At 34.1% G+C, this 23206-nt stretch overlaps 1 protein-coding gene across 1 annotated transcript in view; it reads left to right on the top strand.

Moving 5' to 3' along the window:
* The window catches only part of mmd (disintegrin and metalloproteinase domain-containing protein mind-meld), a 689072-nt gene that overhangs the window by 60655 nt on the left and 605211 nt on the right, over window positions 1–23206 (top strand). The window contains exon 3 of the mRNA XM_089634149.1: window positions 13664–13777. Coding sequence (XP_089490275.1) covers window positions 13699–13777 — 79 coding nt within the window. The 5' untranslated portion in view covers window positions 13664–13698. The remainder of the gene's footprint in view (window positions 1–13663; window positions 13778–23206) is intronic.

Raw genomic sequence — 23206 nt, 5'->3', positions numbered from 1 at the left:
ACGAATTAATAAGTTTCTTTTTATCATTGCCAGAAGCGTTTAGATAGTGGTTTGAATGGTAAAAGAAATCGGGGACGCCCAAAGAATACTTACCGCAATATTAGACACCGAAATTAGTACGGAGTGGAATTAGTCGATATAATGTTAAAGTTATGTAATGTTAATGTCTTAAAGGTAATACTAAAAAAACATAGACTGACTGATACAGACCAAATATTCAACAGTTGTGACGTACTAGATATACGCCAATTATACGTTAAAACACTACTAAACTACATTTTTGACAAAAAAAATAAATTTCAACATACACAAAATAACACTAAAGGGCCAGTTAGACAAGCGTACAAAGAAAATATAAAAACTCCGACAGTAAATTCAAGCTTTGGACAATGACACTACCAATACCATGCTATAAAAGCTTTCAACAGTGTATAACTTGAAAATAAAATTGAGGAAAATAAAAATAAATTCACACATAAAATTGCAAAATGGATTAAAGAACAAAAAAGACAATATTACCAAAATGTCATGGCATAAAATTAAAATAAAACCTACACGTAACACACAAAACCAATATAAACACACATCACTCACAAACACACAAGATCATATTTTAAATTTATTTTCTCTTTAAATGTATTATGTAGATTATATTTTCATATTATAAGATGAAGACCTCAGCACGGGCAAGCCACCCAGTGAGGCCAACATTACTGGAAAACTTTGAAATGTAAAAAATATTGTACCAAATAATAAAAAAAAATGTAGTTTTATAACAGTAACTTAGTGGTATACTGTAGTGAGAGGTAGAATAAGTCAGAAAAATACATTGGATATAGCAAAGTATTGCGATGCCTACTAATTTATCATTTTTTTTAAGTACGTATTGCGTATGTGCCTTCTGATAAAAATGTAATAACCTAAACAACTGTGAAAAAACGCATGTGATTTTCAGCCAGATGAAGTAATTCAATTACGAAACGAACAGCAACAAAGGAAAAAATTGCAGCACGAAATCAAATCACGCAATGCGTCAACGCAACACTAGGTATTATAACTCACTTTCATTAGACCTATATATTTTCATGTTTCTACATTTGGATTATACTGAAAAACCTCTCTTTCACAAAGGGTTTGCAAATTTCATTAAAAAGGGTTTAAAATAACATTTTAAATCGAGTTATATTATAATATTTGTTAATGGAAAACAATTGGTTCAGGTTTGTGAACATATGCTAATTTTTTGACATGTGAGAAGAACATGATTTTGATGATTCGTCGCCTTAGTGCTTAATTGTCCAAACGACCAATTAGAAAACTTTAGAGGAGAGGAGGTTTTGTTTCTTTGTTTCAAGGAAACATTATAGTAGGTGTTTAAGATTAAGCTATATTCGTAAAGGCAAAGGTTACATTAGTTTAAGTAATTCTCAGTAAAGTGACTAACTATCGTTTTTGGTACTTTATTTTTAGTTTTAAAATGGAGATTGAACAATTTGCCAATTGGTCGTTTGGACAACTAAGCCCTAAGGCGACAAATCATAACTTAAAAGTGGTATGTACAAAGTGTTTCCTTTTCATATAATTAGACAATGTTTAAAAATCCGAACTTCTATATTAAAGCTTACATAAATAAAATGATAAATGAAATAAACACCTTGAAAATATTCTTGAAAATTATAAAAAACTAATATTACCGCGCAAGAGTCCCACCAGCTCCCAACAGTCGGGAGCCAGTGAGACTATGGCAAACCCCAATTGGGGTACATCACAATGCATCCCAATACAATCACAATGTTGAAAGTATGAGGGAGAAGGAGAGGTGAAAGTGGAAGGTGGGGGAGTAAAGTCATTTCAAATAACATAACGTTTTAATTCCGAATTACAATTCAACACTCCTTTAAAAAGTGATATAAAGTCATTAAAAGCGGAGAAAAACCTAACCCATTATCCATAGTTTTTGATTCATTACTTTTCTTAATTTTACATCACTTTTTAAAAGTGTGTTGAATTATCATTGTGTTGAGTTGTGCGGTTACTCCTTTCACCAGGGCGATACTGAGAGTATTTTCCACTCTGGAACATGCCGAAAATATGCTATAAAGAAATACAAACTAATTACATAAAACTTACTTGCGCACTCGGGGATTTGAACCCGCGACCTCCGGATTACTGGTCGAGAGCCTTACCCTTGACCACGGAGGCCGCAAGTCACGAGGCTAATTTTCAACTTTTACCGGATTAAATTAAAGCATTTTTCATTGTTTCACATCTAAATAATTAAAACCAAAGCTTGGGCCCGTTTGAACAGAAATACACATACAATAAATTGTCATTTTAATGATGATAGATGTACGCAGATTGAAAAATATGTTTTCGTGTTTAAATATCAAATATTGGCGAACACATAACAAACTCACATCATTCGTTTATTTCATGATCTCACAACGATATTTCATTGCAGAGAGACAACAAAACTTCGCAATTGTGAATTATACCCAATGATAAAAATGGACTGATTCCCTGTTGACTAGATAAACACAAAGACAGATACAAATCCATTTGCGAAGTGACAAATTGTCACTTGCCTTCGGACGGCTGAGATGACATAGAATACGGTTTCTTTCCGCCTTCCAATATATTGAAATCGAAACAGGTCGCTGAGAGATATAAAAAAAAGCAATGGTAAATGATAAATGAGATTGGCTTCTTCGTAATTCGTAAATATTGAAAAAATGTTAGTATTTTTTTTAACTGCTTGTGTCATCTATGGGGATGCTGTGTGTAGGTTCTTTTAAAGGAAAGGAAGGAGAGGACGTTCTGGGAACGAAAAGGTATGAGGGATGGGTAAGAATTTTTTGTTCAGTGTGGAGTAATATGTTCACTCACTGAGAGTTAAAACTTAATACAAGCATAATGTCACGTGGTTATTATTTTTTAAATATTATCAAGATCACTCATTTTTTTTTTTTTTTTTTTTTTTTTTTTTTTATTTATACCCGCTAAACTGCTCAAGCAGTTTGTCAGCAGGTTAGTTTAACATAATATATTATCAAAGCATACAAAAAGCGAGAAATCACAATATTTCAAATATTTAAAATAGATACAGAAGAATAAGAACTTAAATAATCACAAAAACAGAGCCAAATATAAAAAATAAACAATAGAATAACTTTTAACATACTACAATACAAAATAATAAAATACAAAGACAGTCAGTTGTAAACACAGGCAAATTACTCATATTCATATGTATATATATATATGCATAAGATTATAAACAATATCAGTATAAAAAAGCTTGATCTATTAACCATTTTTTAATTTTATTTTTTAATTCAGGGGTGCAATTTGATTGAATTTTTATGTCTATTGGAATCTTATTAAATATGGTAGGCACAAGATAAGAGAAAGTCCGTTGTCCATATTTATTTATAATTTTCGGAATGGACATACCTTCATTTCTATTGAATCTTGTGTCATATGCATGATCTAATTAAGGGTGAAAGCCTATTGGCTCAACAGGGAAATTCAGAATGAGTTTTACTAATAAATGTGTTTTTAATTTTTCACAATCAGTCGGGCCAAATTTAAAACACTTTTATTAATAAGGGGGAATGTCTTTTGCTTTTTATTGACGGGCTTTTCGAGTATTATTACACAGCTCTTTGAGCCACGTCCATCAACAGGCAACGCGAGAAAGAAGAAGAAAAAATATAAGGTAAGGATGAAAGGAAGCAGGACGAGATTGAAAGGGGAAGGAAACAAATGTAGAACTAGGAAAAAATAGGTAGGTACCACGTGAAAAGGTGAAATCAAGTTGGAAAAATATCGACTTTTGAAAGTGATCCTCAAGGACCTTTCTTTTGTCAGGAGAAGAGAGAGTGAGGGTCAGAAAGAGGTGGTGAAGGGGGAGTGAGACGAATAGAAGGTCACAAAACTATTATTTTTTTCTCGGAATCACTTGCAGAGAGATCTTCAGTAAATTCTTTTATGACGAATTTTTATACTCACCGTCTACTAGGACGTCAAACTTGGAGCAAGAGAATTGACACAAACATCTTAGTGTTTTGAAATCAGTGAATAATATTATTATGTTCAATTGAAAAGCAATATTAACTTACAATATGAACGGAAGTATAAAATTTAAAGGCAAGTTTCCGGATACCATTTGATCGTTGAAATTAATTAAATAAACTACGCAATCAATTAAAAACGGATATTCCCAAAAATCACAAATTCTTTTCTTCATTTTAAAACAAAACAGATTTACGTAAAACCATCAATCATAATTCGCGGTTTCATTAAACAAACCTTTTCTAAAAATCATTGGGAATATTTTTCATCCCCGTTGTTTTTTTTTTTTAATCAGCGTTTGGAAAATCAATTCAGGAGGAGAAGAAAAACAATACTCTGTAATTAAAAACTTGCGATGAATAAATAATTGAACATTATTTAATAAGTGAAAATTTAATTGTTTTATAATTTCAATAAAAGTATTTATAAACTGATTGGTTTTGATTCAGCCTGAACCTTCACCAGGGTTGTATAAATATGTACTAAATTTATAAAAGAGAATATTATAAAAATGTACACTACCGAAGGCCGTTTGATTAAAATATAGATACGGACTACAGTTTAGTTTAAAGTTTACAGAATAAATCATAACTTAAAAAGTAAGTATAAAGTATAAATAATAAAGCATAGAGAATAAAGTGTAAAGTGTATATTATAAATTATAAAAAATAAGTATAAAGTATTAAAAATAAAGTACAAAGTACAAGTAACAAAGTATAAAATATAAAGTCATATTTTTTATTAATAGTGATGTATTAATGAATCTAAATAATTATTTGTCAACGATGTCATTCTGTACAATTTTATATTACAGGTGACATAAAAAGCTTAGCTATCTATTTTAGTCAGAATAAACAATTATTTTTTATCATTCAAGAATTGACAAAAAAAAAACAATTTCAATTTAGTGGGTAAGTTTCCGGCTTAGTTCCCACAACGTTCGAAGGTGAAGTAATTTGTAATTTAACTTTGTAACTATAACATATCTCACCAAATTAGGTCTAAACTGTAGTAAGCAATATTGATAAATGTCGAACGTAGTTAGTCAGTAAAAAAAGGGACAAAAAATTGTTTTCTATACTAGCGCTTTTGAATAATACAAATTATAGTTGTGTTGGTAATGTAGTTTTAAGTGATTTTTCTTATAAGTAGTATTTATTTAGATTTTATATTACTGTTATATGTTTTATTAACAATTTTTTCCATATTTAGTTTTATCAGTTTAAAGTTATTCTCATGCTTTAAACACTTTGTGTATAATTTTCGATAGCTCATTTAGTATTTTCTGTTCTCATTATCGATGTAAATACGCAGCTGTGTATAAAACTAAATTCCAGGCCTAAAACTAGCAACCGAAAACTTTTCGTTCAATAAAATCAGTAAAATCGAAAAGAAGCGTCACGGCTTGGCAGTAATTACTCGGTTAACACAATATCTCGGCAGTTAATACGTGGCAGCGTCGTTTGAAACAATAAACGCCGCTTGTCTCTCAGGCCTAAGCTCACTGCGCGAACTTCCGCCAACTTGGCTAATCTACTAAAAAAGTATCGGCAGCAATTTGAAAGTTAGACCAGTTGTGCTCAGCATCCCTTTTACCTTTGAACTTGTCTCAACACCTCGAGAAATGATTACGTTTTTACGGTGTCATGGGTGATTTGCCCTGCGAAGTATTTTCGCTTTTCCCTATTCTAGTTAAACAGAAATACCATTGGGTAAACAAGGTATTCATACAAAACGTTGGACGATTTTGTTAATTTTATACGTTATTGCTTTTGTGCAAAGTTGGATCTTCTTTGTTTTATTAATTTGTTCACTCTTGATAGTTATTTTCACACTCTGAACTCTTTCACAGCCGGGGTGTAATTAATTGTAATTAATTAATGGGTATAATTTGTGAACTTGTAGTGATTTTTTTCCAACAAAATGGCTCTACAAAAAGATTAAATAATTAGGTATTTTTTTATCAAATTTCTTTATGTGTAACATATGTATGGTGTTCTTATACATATACATTCCACATATACATATATGTAATATATACATACATATACATATATGTGAAATGTATATGTATAGCATCTATATAAACTGCTTGCTTCGGATGTCTTATAGTGTTAGCTAACGGATGTATTATTTTAATGATAAATGTTATTTTTAATTGTCAAGTCTTTGACAGCCCTGAATTGTTGAAGCTACTTTGCCATACCCTCCGGCCATAGTGGCCAAGTGGAAATAAATTTGATTGTAACAATAAACTCACTATTATTTGCGCTATTATAATATTTTGCTAGATTATATCTGTTGGCGTGTCACCTTTTCTGTATATTTTAGTTATAATAATATAGAAGCACCAGAGAGAGGTCTAACCTACGTACGTCACCGATGAAAATAATCCTTAAAAAAAGACAGAAGATATTAGAACGACGACGAAGACGACGACGACGACGACGACGACGACGACGACGACGACGACGACGACGACGGCGACGACGACGACGACGACGACGACGACGACGACGACGACGACGACGACGACGACGACGACGACGACGACGACGACGACGACGACGACGACGACGACGAAGACGACGACGACGACGACGACGACGACGACGACGACGACGACGACGAAGACGACGACGACGACGACGACGACGACGACGACGACGACGACGACGACGACGACGACGGCAACGACGACGACGACGACGACGACTATGACGACAACTACGACGACGACGACGACGACGGCGACGACGATGACGATGACGACGATGACGTAGACGACGACGACAACGACGATGACGACGACGATGACGACGACGACGACGATGATGACGACGACGACGACGACGACGAAGACGATGACGACGACGACGACGACGACGACGACGACGTGTACGACCTCTCTTTAGAACTATTCTAGCACCAACAAAACATAAACATGAATAGGTATCTAACTATCTGGTTAAAGTTATTAATATTTTTGAGATCACATTTTGGTGATCACTGGTGTAATTCACAAATAAATATTTTTATATGAAACATTGGTCAATCATTTGAAGATAACTATTTCTAATATTTTTAAGTAAATCTGTTTGAATTTCGATTTTGTTTTCAAGAATTAATGAATGTAAATCAACTCACTTGCCGACATTCGATCGAGCTGAAAATCGGCAGATAGAGTCGATGATAATGCAATGCACACGTGGACATAATATACGCATTAATCTTAAATTGGATGACATCACTGCAGTTAATATACGAAATAATTGTTGGTCCTACCCAATCGGGAATAGGCTCAGGTGTTAGCGCGGCTAACTCCACTCCCCTGTGAGGGAGGTTCAATCCTCACTCAAACATAAAAATAATACTTTTTTTTTTTAAACTTTTTTTTACGGAGTGATTTTTAAATTTAATTCAATAATTAATGTGTCGGGGAAAATCAAACATACTTCGTGAAACTTTTTCGTCAAACTCAAGATTACATCAAAAGCCAAGCACGAATACGGTGCTCGTAATCTTCCCCATTAAATACATATTTTTTTATATTTCTTGGCCCTACTATAGAAATAAGAAAGTCGTTCAATATAATGGGAATCATGAATATTTAGAAATAAAATTTCGTAGGCAATGCCAAGAAAACAGAAACAAAAATAACAAAGCTGTGTTAATACAGAAGTCCTCGATTGCAAAAGGCCATCAAAAAACTTATGGGCTTAATGTTATTGCGGGAAGACGAACTTCTCGCTGAGCGTTTCCCGCGTGCTTTGAATTCGGCGTTCGAATCGGCCATTTTGTTAAGGCAGAGTCACATGAGGACAAATTTAACTTTCTCGCATAGGAGGCGTAAATAATGCTTTCACTTACCGAAGAGTGGAAGCAAGTCACAGGGCGTACGGGCACGTCCTTGTGTTTCCATTCAAATGTAGGTTTAATGGTGCGTACGGACGAAGAATAGCAATAAAGCCTGAGTATTTTTAACCCTGGATCTGCTAACTTGGCTAACCCGCTGCCATCTAGTGTCGAGTGTTATCGTATATCGATCCTTCAGCCGTGAAGCGTCAAATACATTTGTCATACGTCATGCATGTTTTTATATTGACGCTTCCGTTTTCATTGTTGTCGACATTTTGCTGCGGGTGTTGTTTAATTACTTCGCGCTGAACAACACAATGTAGCGTTTTATGTACCGTCAACGAAGTTGAAATTCGATTCAACCACATTTCAATGAATTTGCTTCCTTGGATAATTTTGCGACATTCATTTGAGTGCTATTTTTTTCCATTCAACTAGATTCAAAAAAATATCCACTAAATATAGTTCTCATAGCTCTTAATGTCCAGTAGGTTATTGTGAGGTGTTAAAATAAAGTTTCTAGTTTTCACTAAGCATTTTCTTAAGCCTCACATTTTTTTTTTAAATTAGTGATGCTATAATCTCAATTTCCAAGGCTGACTAAAGTATAGATCGCCAAGTTACGAAGTCAGTACTGTCGATAAGTAACATCAACGCACAAATCAACACTAACAAAAATGGACGTCATTTGCAAACTGTCATCGCTCGATGGCACTGACTTGATCACGTGATACTTCACAATGCATCGCGTGCCAAAGCCTGTATCGTAGTCGGCCTTGCTCACTTGCTTTGAATAGTTTAGTCCGTCGTCACAATTGAAAATGAAATGAAAATCAAACCTTTAATTTTAATCTACTCGTTGATAAATAATAATGATTGGATTTAAATTTAAATTTAATAAATTTAGGCGTATTAGATCTATCAAAAAATTTATATATAAACATGCAAAAATCAGTCATTTTAAATACATATAGGATAACGAAAGATTAAATATTTATGTTGAGGGATCAGTAGGATTTATAGGCCCTGTTAGGAGTTCTACCGAGCCAAACCCTCTGATATGAAAATATCTGGAGTCGGTGAATTATTTTTCCATTTGATCTCTGGTGATTTGACGTGTTGTTCTTGTATTGTTTTGTATTTATTTTGTTTATATAATGCACTTGCATGATGTTGATAGCGCCGTTTATATCAGAATATACTATATTATACTATATATAATATATATATAATATACTATATTACCTCAAAGGAGCAACTTTCTTTTCAGTTTCAAAATATTTTGAAAGGTCCTAAATTCCCAGGAAGTCTTACTATTTGACTGTTGAAGTGACTTAAATTAAATCACTCTAACTTCTTTCATTCGTGGAAGGAACAAAGCACCGTTTCGCTTTCTTCCTTAATTCAATAACGCTTATAACGAAGATAGATTACCTCGAATAATTAATAACCTCGAGGGGATGTCTAACTATTGTCGTGATCGGCCTCATTTAGGAATTTTTACCTCCGAAGTAACATTTAAAAGTTAATTTCCTTTCTTGTGGTACCCGAGACTGGGCAGTGGCAGTCTGTAGAGAAATTGAGAAGCAAGATCGGTCGTGCGGAACAAACCGCTTCAGCGGCACTGGACCAATACCCAGGACCCGTGACTCGATTCTGGCTATTTGAATACGCACTTAGAAGAAAGTGTTTTTATGTTGACCTTCCAAGGAAATCTCAAACATCTTTTATTTTTTAATAATGGCACCGAAAGTAAATAACAATATAAAGTTTGCCAATAGTTTCACAGTAGGTATTTAGAAGATATAAAAAACATTTTTTTCTTTAATGTGAAACCGCACAAGAGTATGTTATGACGATGAAGGTAGTGTGGAAGAGAAGGAGATGAGGAGGAGGACGGTTGGGATTGAGATCTGCTCCAAACATGGCCAAAGCCATTTCAATTTGTTAAATAATCCAAATTAATCAAATAAAAATCTGGTAATTCTGAAAATAGTTTCAACATTCTACTAATATTAGTATGGTCTATTATTATTATTTTTTACGTGAAATTGTACAAGAGTCCTGACTATTTTCAACCATCTGGAGCCAGTGAGAATATGGCATCTCCAATTGGGGTATATTGTGAGGCTGCAGGTATTGGAGGGTACGGAGATGGGTAAGAGGATGGTGAGGAAGTATTTGGCTATTCAGATCTGGTTACCAAACATGACCAAAGCCATTTTGTAACATTTTGATGGTGGTCATACCAAGGCGATACTGAGAGTATCTTCCACTCGTTAGGTACCCAATAAAAATAAAAATGAAGTAGGTACTTACATTTGTATCTCATTCCAAGTAAAAGAAAATCTTAGCGTCCCCCTGATGAGAGACCACCATTAAGAATCGAAATGTTTCTTAAATGGCTTAAGTGACCGGTGACCAGGCTATCTAGCATGGACGATTGATAAAACCCTATATTAATATGATATTGACTAAATCCGTCATTTATGGTTATACACCTCAGCGCCCTTGAGGTAATTTTGCACAAAAACGGTGGTATACAAATCATCCAAATATGATTATTATTACTAGGCGTCGCTAGGCGACATTTGCGAGCGAAGCATGATTCCGACAGCCGTTGCCAAATTAAGCTAGTCTGTCAGTCACTGTGCTTTAGTCAACTGTCAAAACAAATTTTTGAGTATTGTCATTTGTACGCAAAATTACGGACTTATCAATTAATGGAGGCAGGCTAGCGAAGCTCTAAGAATTGAAAAATGTCGTATAGAGTATTCGAGTTTAGAGAAACGGAATTCAGAAGTTATAGCTAAAGACCTCTTTAACAAATTAACTCCCTTTTATTTTCAAAAAGTTATGTGGACTGCAGACCGCAATATGTATAAAATTGAGTGTTTCTTTTCGATATTATCAATATATTCGTATGTTTCTGTATCCGTTTAATTTATTTCATAACAATAACTAACCAGCGCAATCATGTTCCGCGAATATATATAAAATCGTTGTCAGTAAAGCCTGTCGATCCGATATAGGTACTTATGTTATTCATTTGACCGTGTTAAACCCCCAAATCTGTAAAGCCATGTAACATCCATCTTTCCCATCTTGTTACCCATAGTGCCTTATTCAACCTCACAAAATCATCTTTCTTTAGAATTATAAGACTCTTTGATACGATTAACAAAACTTTATTCTTTCTCAAAGTTTGCAATCATTGCCCAGCCCTTTTCCTTGATAAAGGAGTATTATCCAATCACGCAAACGTAGGCATTTGCCGACTTGCTACTAAACCTCGCACTTCCGTTCCTCGCCTTTTAAACCCAATCATTAGTCCCAATCTCCAATAAACCATTCATTTTTTATCCGTTTTTGTCCCCAGACCGCCCATCGCAGCGCATTTCTGACCGACCATTAATTGGTCCAAGACGGCAATATAAGCTCCACAAACAATTGTCAGGAGTAGCCACAGATATCCTTCGTCTTCTATCCCATCTCGGCTGTTCTTTATCCCGTCTATCTCCCACCTTCTATCTCTCCCGCCCTGCTATCTCTCCCGCCCCGCTATCTCGGGTACTATTTCACGCCAGTTCTGTGGAACGTCGCTCCGAGGAATGGACCGGCTGACAAATGAAACCAATAACAATCGGCCTCCCCTTGCCAAGGTACACTCAATATTGGAAAACTTTCTGCTCACTTGATACAGTGTGACACTATCTACGTACGACATACATTAATGACCTTTATACCTACCTATGTTATACACATCGAGAGTCGGGAGTGCAGTATAAATTGTCTTTAAATCAATTATTACACATTAGCCTTTTGTTTTTTCCATGGTATATTTACATTGACTACTATCTACACCCCCACTAGCTTATTGCAGTGAAATTATTGCAGCGAAAAAGGCCACAAGAGGTTAGTTACTTATTGGAAATATTTAATATTATAATCTTTTATTAGAATTATTTTTTCCGAAACGGTGCTATATCAACTGCGCAGAAAGAAATCATTTAAGTTTTACCAAATGCAAATTCTTTTAAATATTCGTTTCTCATAAAAGCAAGTTCTGAGAGAATCCACTATGATTAGGATACCTCTGCTTTATTTTAACTATTTTTTAATACGAATTTAATTTAAATCAAATTTAATAATGTTATTATTAAGTTTTGCAAGTAGGTATTTTAGTTTTTATTATTTTTACAGCTGTTTCGGCGTTCAGGGCCATTTTCAAACTGTGTTTACTCAGCTGTTGTGCACACCTAGATAAACCTAGGTAAAGACCTAGATAAACCTCATCCCATTAACCCGGGCACCCCTGATAAGTCATCCAACGTAGCGAACCACTTGGAGAGACCAAGGTGTTATCCTATCAATGGTTCCCGGGGCGACAGTACCCATACCCACCTCCCGTATTTAACAGCTGCTAAAGAAGCAATCAGAGATTATGTTATCTATCACAAATAAAGTCTAAAGAGTTTTGTTGATCCTGGACAATTTATGTAAAGAGTTTTGTTGATTCTGGACAATTTATGTACAGAGTTTTGTTGATCTTGGACAATTTAAGTAAAGAGTTTTGTTGATCCTGGACAATTTGTGTAAAGAGTTTTGTTGATCCTGCATAATTTATGTAAAGAGTTTTGTTGATCCTGCACAATTCATGCAAATAGTGTGTGTGACAGACCCGAAGTTACAATAGTAAGGTACTCGTATGTTTGAGAAATTTTAATTGAAACGTTGTGGTACACAACCTTTCAAATTCAATAGTTTTCATCACACAAAACAAACATACTGTATACTACTATACAATATTTTGATTTCTAATCAGTCAATAATCAGTCTGCCAACTTTTGAGTTTGCCTAAAATGATTATTAGGAATCAATAATTTAACCTGTGATATTTCAGAATTACATTTTAGAAATTAGAACCCTTCACAGAAAACTCACGAAATAAGTCAACTGGTAAAATAGAGTTCTAAAATGATTAGTCTCTCATTTTAGACGTTTCAAATACTCAAACGAATCGATTTGAAATGAAATAAAGGCTTTGAAGTATTCGGATCGCTGAATGACCTCATATTGGTATACATATTATGTATAGATCACTGAATAACAGGAAAATATATTAAGTGAGAGGCGTCAGAACAAAAACTGTTGCTCTCGAGAAGCGATCAGTCGTGAAGTTAAGGCAGGGACAGTGAGCACTGTAGTACTACTAACTGGGATCATTGGGGTTAACAGGGATCATTCTGATCATATTGAAATTGAATTCAATCGAAAAAAATGTTTTTATAAATATTTATTCGTTTTCAAAACATTTTTACTAAGCATTTGATGTTTTAAATAATGTATTATCATCGACAACCGCAGACCTGCAAAAATCTGGCTCTGCTTATCGAGATTAACCCGAAGACATTTAAACAAAAGAAATACACACTTTATCGATTGTTCTTGACACATTAGTTCACATTTTGGAAACGAAAATGAAAATAATATTCCGTTAAAATATCATATTAAAATATGTAGGTACTAATGACACTTATATTCAAAATAATTTCGAGTTCATTGAAACAAAGTTACCATTACAGACAGATCCAGAAGTCAAACTTTTCATAATTAAAAGTCGTATACTTTGTACTAAGGTATTCAAAGTTTTTTTTGTGGTTCGGTACCTTCCAAACTATTTGTCATTTTTTTAACTGCAACTAATCATTTGTTTTTCCTTGTTTCGCAGGTAAGGCAGGATCTGTGAGTGCAGGAAGGTTGCGCATGGGGACAGATGCAGGAGCCGGCTGCGCGATGCGGCTGCTTCTGTACCTCGCGGCTGCGCAGATCGCCCTGGCTGGAGGTAGGACCTAACACACCGTCCCCATTATAGGATCTCAGAATCATTATAGCACTATTCGGTTCCTTGTTCCTAGAGGTATAGCAGGTTAATGCATGCAGTAAGGTTAATGCGTATCTCCATGGCTGGAAAAGGATCCAACACGAGGTCTCCATTATAAGATCTCAGAATCATCATAGTACTATTAGTTTACTTGTTTCTATAGATGAAGCAGAGTGGGTGCATGCAGAAGAGTTAACGCACATCGTGATTTGCAGGTTACGTAGATGACTCTATCAGAAGGAATGATTCAACACACTCCATCACCATTAACGGTCCCTAGGGATAGAATCACTGTATTAATATATTGGTTTCTTTGTTACTAGTCCATAAATAAGGATCGTTGCATGCAAAAATTGATGAAGCATGATTTGCAAACTGCTCATTTTCCTAAGCTGGATGTTGGTTAACATCGTTCCATTTTGATCTGTAGGTCATTATAGTTATATTTAATGTTTCCATGGTCCTAGTCGGGAAAGAAGGGTGTTATGCAGAAAGGTTAATAAATCACGATTTGAAGGCTACAATAAGTACCCCATTCCAGGATCTGAATTATTAATTATTAATAGTACTATTTCCATATTCCTAGTCAGTAACATTGAATATATTAGTAATCAAGGGTTAACGAAGCATGATTGCAGGCTGCGCAGATTGCTCCATCTGAAGTTATTAAGGATCGAACACCGTTCCCGTTGCAGGAACTGAAGATTGCAAAAGCGTAGTTTCAATATTCCAGATCAATAAAACAGGATGCGATGAAAAGGTTAATGATTCGTGATAACAATTCTATATCACCTGCAATAATTGCAAGCATTCTGGTAGGAAGCATTGGGAAACATTGGCAGATTTTTTGCATAAAATTCAAAATAAGAGGTGTTCATGTTGTTCATACAAATTATTCTGAAAATATTATCATGATTTTTCATTCTTATTATTTCGTGTCCAGATTCGTAGACTAATGATATTCAACATACCTAAATGTATATTCCGAACACTATTTCCAAAATAACTCATTGTCACAGCAATTTGTCAAAAACGTAACCACACGAAAATATTCGAAGAAATCACTTTCATTTCCAAATCCCACAAAGTTCCAATGAAATTAATTTCCCTGAGATTAAAGAATTGCTAACAATACCCATTGTTACCGAAAGAGAAAGTAGTATATTGCTTGGCTTTTACTATGAAATCTTTACATATAATGAACCTCGTATTTGTGTTTTATTCCTTGTTTAATCTGCAGCATTCTGAAAGTATTTTAATTATACTAAGTAATCCTTCCCAGTGGCCGCCCTGCAATGTTCCTAAGCCCGAACCATTTTACGGTAAGCTGCCAACCAAAATACAATACTTTGATAATTTCGTTTCATTGGGTATATCGAATTAAAGGGTAGAGGGAAATAACCCACGACAAAAGACTTTAAAGGAAGTGATGATAAACTGTAATATGTTTTACTTTGGTTTTAATTTTCGGCGCTTACTTAATTTTGAAAAAATAATTACATGAATCCTGTAAAAGCAAATATTCGCATCTATTTTTTAATATTTGTACATCAGCCGACTAGTAGTTTGGCAGCTATCATGACATGTGTGTTACACGATGAAGTACACTTCCCCCTTCTTTTCGTGAACCAGGCAACGTTTCGGAGAGCGTTACAGTGTCCACCATCAGGGAAGATGTAGAGATTGTTGAGAAGTGTATTTTTATGTACGCAGAAGTGAAACCGTGTTGCGTTAGACAATCCTTTTACTCCCTGTATTTTAGTATGATAACGAATTAACACGTGGTTTATTTTCGGCGTGGTTGTCAAATATGGGATACATGGAACTGTTGAATGAAGTGAAGAAAATACATGAAGTTTAACCCAGTCGTCTTGGGGTTTTGTGGTTTTCAATTGCTCAAATTATCATTTCTTTGAACTTGAATATCTCAAATCATATCTGAATTTGGTTGAGAGTCATTGATTTTGTGATGCAGCTTAAGGTAAGAGGCGAAGAAAATGATTTATTAGTGCGGGTCTTGAAAAGGCCCGGATTATATGAAGAAGGAAAAAAACATAACGTTTGCTTGTATATTTTGCTTCAGAGGTAGGAATAAATTAAAAAATAAATGTGGTTTGATTTTAATGCTTCTCAGTCGCTACGGTTATACTGTAAATCACATCACACAGTCGGTCCACGATGTTAAATAATTAAGCCGTTCAAAATATATCTCCCTCTTAGCAAGTAACAAACTTGAAAGCGTGCTAAGTATCGCTTCAAATTCATCGATTAAGGCGCATTATTATACTTCCAACAGTTGATTGGTACATCAATCTTCATTACGAACCTACTCACTATATTACGAAGTCAAATTATCAAGAGTAACTTTAATCTAACCTGTCTCCCAAATTAAAATCTTTGATTAAACCAATTATGTGATTTCTCCTGAATTTCGATCAATATTATAATTTTTTTTTATTAAAAAAAAATGATTAAATGGTATGAAAATACAAACTAATATTTTTATTTTTAGAAAAACTCAATTTCCCATTAGCTCAGTTGGAAGAGCAGCGCCCCAGCAAGGCGTATATCTTAAGTTCATGTCCTGTATGCGATCGTACCTTAGATGTTTTGATTTTCTGTTTCAATTTTTTATTCAATTGTCTTCAATAATTAAATTATATGTGTTGCACTAAAAAAAAGGTTTAATTTTGATCATTTTCGGATGTATTAAAAATATGCGATCATAATAATGTTTGTAATGTTTGTATATAATATAATGTATAATATATAATCATAATGTTTGTTTTTCTTTTTAAAAAAAAAATAATAATAATGAGAGTGTTTGTATCATACTTCTATTAACGTGCTTTTCTTAAATTATATAAAGCTCTAACTTCGTTTACCAATAACCCAGATTCTACATTTTCCTGGAATGGACTTTGACAAAAGCATTCGAAATTTTGTAGAAGCCACAGATTCCTGGTAAGGTCGCCATACGTTAAGAGTTTTGTTGGCTACCATATTGGAAAATAAACTTACAGGATTTTAAGTCATGGCTTGCCTTCGCGATTTAGAATTTAGAAGTTTGGAATTGGAAAATCGTCGTTATTATTATAAAGAACAGTTTGCAGTATTGAGGCATAATATACACACCAACACACTTACCTATATTATATACACCTATGTAACTATTATTGAGTAACTAACATTTTAATATTTCACCACATACCTAATGTCTTTGATATTGCCCAACCATGGATAGGAATCGAATACAGATAATCCTACGGCTTAATCTACAATTCTTTTAATGGAATTTTTTATAGATATTGCCATGAATTGAGTATGTAGGTAATCATAAATCAAAAAATGAAATCAAACACAAACCAAAAACAACAACAAAAACTGCAAAAAAAATAAACCATGTAAAAGAAACCTTTATATTCTAATCTTTATCATTATGTGTATGTGTATACCTATCTATTACTTTTAAATTAGAATGCTACCCAAGCAGCAGTTAATCTTATGTTTAATCGGATATTTTATTTTATTCTATTTCTTATCTTCGTTATTCATATTTTTACAAAATATGTTAGTAGGCTTAGGCACCAGTTAAAAGTACATTTACCTATTATTTCATTATTATTTTAATACTATACTTATCAGACAACTTATCAAAATGTTAATACTCATCCTTATTTGACTGTCCTAAAACGGGAATCCTCCTAGTTGGGCAGTCAAAACATTTCTTAAATGATGTATATAAATGTATAATCTTTTACTAAATAAAAAAATAATAATAATAAAAAAAATAATGAATGTGTATGGCATACAATAAAAGCCCTGTGAAAAAAGATGTTATCAAATTACAAAAATCTGAAGATATTGCATTTACGTGATTTTCAAGTTAATTGACTTGGAATTAGTATTAGATGAAGATTTTCTTGTAAATTTAAATTATTGTTTGAATTTCCTGGATGATGGTGTTTGTATGAAAACATTAATGCGGTGCTAATCTTCCGTAGACCTTGTCTAAGTCTGGCTGTGCAATTTTGGGGGAGGGCTTATCGATCGCAAGTGCATTATATCCCAAACCGGGAGTTAGTTTGCAGTTCGACGTATTAGCACAGAAGACCATGCAAATTCGCCTCTCCCGGATAATGGTATTCCTTCAACCGCAAAATCACATCCACGTACCGAGAGATTATCCAATAATCTACCTCGGTGAACTGTAAGAGGCTCTCTTTATGAGGAGAAATATTATGCTATAAGCAACGGGATATTTCATCAAATTTTTGATTGCAAGCATTTCTTATTCGAATCTTATTATATTCTAAGAGGCACGCGCGATACTTCAAAGCTGAAAAATGTGAGATTGTTTTTAACAGGATATCTTGTGATGCGTGGCCGGTAATACTGTTCCCGGTTATAATAACGTTCCCTGTCAAAATTTTTCCAGTAAAAATGTTCCCTGTTAAAATTTTCCATTCCAAAATTTACCCGGCAAAACGTTCCCTGCCAAAATTTTCCCAGTTAATAGTCGCACGGTCCATTAAGTTAGGTTAGAACATGCTGAGTCGGCTGACTGATTGTGCCAATATGATGACATTTTACATGTTTCCGATTGGGAACTTTTGTCAAGGAATATTAATACTGCGGAAGTTTTACCTGAGGACATTTTGAATGAGAACTTTGTTACCAGGAACATTATTACGTAGAAACCTCATGACTCATAATGATAGTTTTTTCAGCAAATCAAATTGAGCATTCATTTGGTATTACAATATACAATCATATTACAAAAAGAGATGTATGAATTGTGGAAAATAATACTTTTTAATACCTACTTAACGTGTTCAACATTTGAAAAACGTATGGAAAATTTATAAAATTCAGATACATTCACTGCACTAGGCTCCCTAGTCGAAACAACCTCGTGGCCCGGAGCCAAAACTTTTACTGTTTTGCCCAAGAACAAATAAAGAAAGAATCAAATTTACAAGAAAATGTATAAAAATGAGGATTGTCATAATTTACCATACAAACCTTCTGTCTGTATATAAATAATGTTCTTTTCGGAATAAATAACAAAATGCCTTATTTTTTGGACAGAATAACGTTAAGCATTTTGAACCCATCATTGTCCCTTACAATGTTTCTTCAGCGTCCTTTAGCCAGTAAAAAAGCTTAACGCGAAAGAACAATTTGGGTAAAAATTTCAAATATTTGATTCACGTACCGCTAAAATAAATTATAAACATGCCAAGCGCAGCTGTGCGGAAACAATACCCAAATAAAAGCTGAAAGGGTAGCTGGGCGTTCAGAATAGGGGATGATGATTACACCCACTACCTCCCTGTCCTGTCCCCTCGCGGACAATTACAAATTAAAAACACACCGTTAAAGGTGGTTGGACATCGGACATTACGTTTGAACTGTAAAAAACATGACACAATTGATTTTGATTGAAGAAAAAATTGTATTCAGGTGAAGGGAGGGTCATTTTGTCCCGCTACCCGCCTCGCAAATAATTAAACTTTATAACACACAGATAAACATGGGGATAGACATTTGTCATTTTCACCAATCCAAACATTGTTTAATGGATATTAAACAAGTTTATTGAAGGTGATCTGAAAAATTATGTTTGCCAAGGGTTGGGGTGGCGATTTTACGATGACAAATAACATTTAGAAATTGATTAATTAATAATTTTTTTTTATGCGAAACCGCACAACAGTCCCAATTACTCCCAACCGTCTGGAACCAGGGAGACTATGAAATCCCCTATTGAGGTATTTTGTGAGGCTAAAAGTAGTGGGAAGGGAAGATCAATTCTGAATGGTTGTTAATGCTAAACTTTCACTCTGTGCCGGAAAAATGTCATGTTTTCCGCAATTCATCGCAGATTAAAATCTGAAATAGAAATTTTTCTAAACAGAAAAATTTAAAACTGCCGATATTCACTCAAAACAAATCTGAAACATTCAGCAGCAAATAGCCAATCAAGTGCAGTTTCATTTCGGATGAACTGGTCACACCTAAAATGATTCCACTCGATCATCCGAACTGTGGGCCTATATTTCACCGACTCAATTCAATGCAGCAGTCTATCATTTGATGTTTCACCTGTCAACTCTCATATTTCATCATTCGGGTTTCTGTGACACGACCAAAACCTCGCATTTGGAATGATTTGGGATTATTACATAAAATAAATATAATATCACGCGCAAATGATAAATCGAGTCAGTTGTATTTGGGAAAGTAACTAAAACTTTTGATGAATTAGTAAAAATGACTGATTTCGATGGAGTGTTTCTAATCATTTGTGTATGTGATCTCAGAAGAGTATTGTGTGGAGACAGGGGTATTACGTCACAACTTATGTTAAAAAGGCTGGTAATAAAACGGTAGAACAATTATGTTTTTAACTTTTGAAATACATTTAAAAACAGTTTTCAAAAATTGTTCTCGTTAATAAATAAATGAATGCCAATCATGGAAGTGGTAATTCACCCACCCACTTCCCGATATCCGATTGAGCAAATAGATTGTCGATGACGCATTCTGGGATGGTGATGGTGAGGGATGGTCCGATGCTCTGTAGGGAACCCGCTTGCACAGCGCGGGTGTAAACTGTGCACCCTAAAGTTTAAGTTTAGATTTACGGAATTCAATACTTCGTTTGTGTGAAAGCACTATTAAATAATACATGATTATTACTTCAATGGTGAAAGCCAGAGATTCTGTTAACTGTTGGTGGCAATCAAGCATACACACGCTACCAACAATTTAGAGCCAGCGAGACTATGGCATCGCCAATTAGGGAATGTTGTAAGGATGATACTACCTTCTTCGGAGAGGAAGGAAATAGGAAGAAGGATCTGGTCACCAAGCACGGCGAAATCCATTTCAAGCATAGTTGCATTGTAGGCGTGGTACTATTAAAAACTTATCCGTTATGTAAATATTTGAAAACAACAAATAAATGTTCTGCTTTGAATTTTCGTACGATTCGAATCAGACTTTTATAATATAAATAAATGTCGATGGTTGTGCTTAATATATGGATATTATCTATTCCATGATTTTTTCATTTACCCTTTACACAGATGACCGAATAATAAGAAAAAGATTCACCCCGGCTGTATCAAGTATTTGCCAAAATCCAGAAATCCATTTCTAATCCATCAATATTGTAAAATTCTTTTCACCTCTCGCTCAACCGAGGCGTGCCTAACAAAAATACCATGTTTTCAATCTTGTATTTTCACCAGCTTTTCACAAAACTGTTCAGATTCTTTGATATGATACAATATCGAAAAAATATACCAAATTTTTCATTATTCTTACAATTTTTTTTCCATTCGCGCGAAAATTGATCGTTATACCTGTTAGTTTGTTCTAAGTAAAAGGAAACACATTTCACTCATTTTTATATACACTTCGTTACTGAAATTTTATTAGGGCGTAACTGAAAGAAACTTCCACACCGTAATAATCCTCACGGAGAAATAATATTAAATATTGCAAATTTATTTAAAATATTGTCAGATAAAACTGACTGGTTTGACTGAATTGACAGGTTTTCTAACAAACTGTCGTTAAAACACGAATATGTTATGGGGATTTCGGAACACGTATTCATAAAAAATCTGAAATTATCGCATTTAGTCTTTATATTTATTAGAAGTGCAGCATACCTCAGTGTGCTTTCGCTTCAAAGGATCAGGGGTAAGTCAGACTCCCCTTTCAATCCTAAATAACTGTTAACCAGCTATTCCAATTAGTTGTGTCAATTTTTAAAAGTTAAAAATATTGATTGCAATCCCCAAAAACTGATTGTTAATCCGTAAATCCCTTTAAATTAACAATATGTTTCCGGTTTTTGTTGATTAACCATAACAATAATAAAACGACAGAACAAAAATTTTACAAATGTTATAATCTTAATCCTTCATAATTATAATGCAACTTCTAAAGTATTAATATAATCATTTATTTAGTCTAATCTCTCTATCAATCTCTTTGGTCAAAACCCAAAACTTAAAACAAATATTCCCCATTCACAGGGCCAAAATATCATTTGGAAATTTGCTCTAATTCCAACGCGGTTAATTTGTGAACGAAATCATCCGGAGTTTATGAGGGTTGACCCGTATCGTTTGGAATTCTACCCCCCTTATAAAGCTCCGCCCATTGGTCAAGAATGGACTTAAGTCACGGTTCTGCCAAAAATCCACATTTTACCAAAAATTTTGGAGGAAATGCCGGAATTCTTTTGAAAGTTTTTTAACAATGCTAATAAAAATAAGCCCAGAATAATGTTATTTCATGTGCTTTGCAATATTTTGAATTTATTTTTTTAACGATGTGGGTACCATGAACAAACCTTAAATGTGAGGAAATTCTTACAATAATAGTGTTAAGATCCATTTTAGCTACGGTCATTTTTAGACTACTCATCGGCTTGGAGTTTTATGTATTTTTAAAAAATTAAGCAATTATTTGGCAATTTAGGAAATACTTCGATTTTGATATTGATGAGTGATTTTTCTATTATTTTGGATGCTCCAGAAACTTAAACATTTAAACGAGCATTGTAAGGGAACATTAGAATTTGGAGAATGGATCTTTAGGCCAGGAGTACAGGAGTATGCATGTTTAAAGGAAGTCCGTGGAGGATGGAAAGCTCTGCATGCTCAGAGAAAAGGATATTTACACAATTACTGTCAATTAATGCTCATTTTTATTCAATGCTCGAGTTGGACCATGTCAAGAGTCATAATAGTAGAGCATGTATGAGACGATGTATGAATGTGAATGAGGCAAGAGGTGTGTGCCAAGACCGAGTTGTTTGGCGGTCCATCCTCTTTGCCTACCCCTGTGGAGAAACGGCATGATGATTAGTTAGTTAGTTAGTTTAATGTCAATTAATATTTTGACAGTGAAGACGAGTGAAGTGAGACATTTTGTAAGTTTCAAAAAATGCTCGATTATTTTTATAAAGAATTTTTTGTTTTACACCTAAACTCATAGTTGCGTTCTATTGCCTAGAATTGTGCGTGCGTATGTGCAGTTTCTAATTAATTTTAAAAACAAACTTATGTATATATTTGGTTGATAATAATGTTTAAAAAGGTTTTTGGCAACCCTACATGAATGTAATCAATACTCCAATAACGATCGACAAAAGGGGCCCTTTCTAACTTTTAATCTGTGCCATGCCTCACTTCGTGTTTAGGGTTGTGCCAACATCTACTTAGGGTACTATTCAAGTTATAACCTTTAAATGTGACCTTTGAGCTCTTCTAGTACATACTTTTTACTGTAATATTTATTCTACTTATGAATCCCCCATTAATTTCCAGAAATTCTTAAAATTAGTTTAGCGGTTGGTTCAGGAAA

This window comes from Hesperophylax consimilis, chromosome 8 (genome assembly GCF_061612785.1).
Source record: "Hesperophylax consimilis isolate HC1 chromosome 8, BYU_Hcon_1.0, whole genome shotgun sequence".
Classification (NCBI taxonomy): domain Eukaryota; kingdom Metazoa; phylum Arthropoda; class Insecta; order Trichoptera; family Limnephilidae; genus Hesperophylax; species Hesperophylax consimilis.
This window is presented reverse-complemented; position numbering and strand designations above follow the sequence as displayed.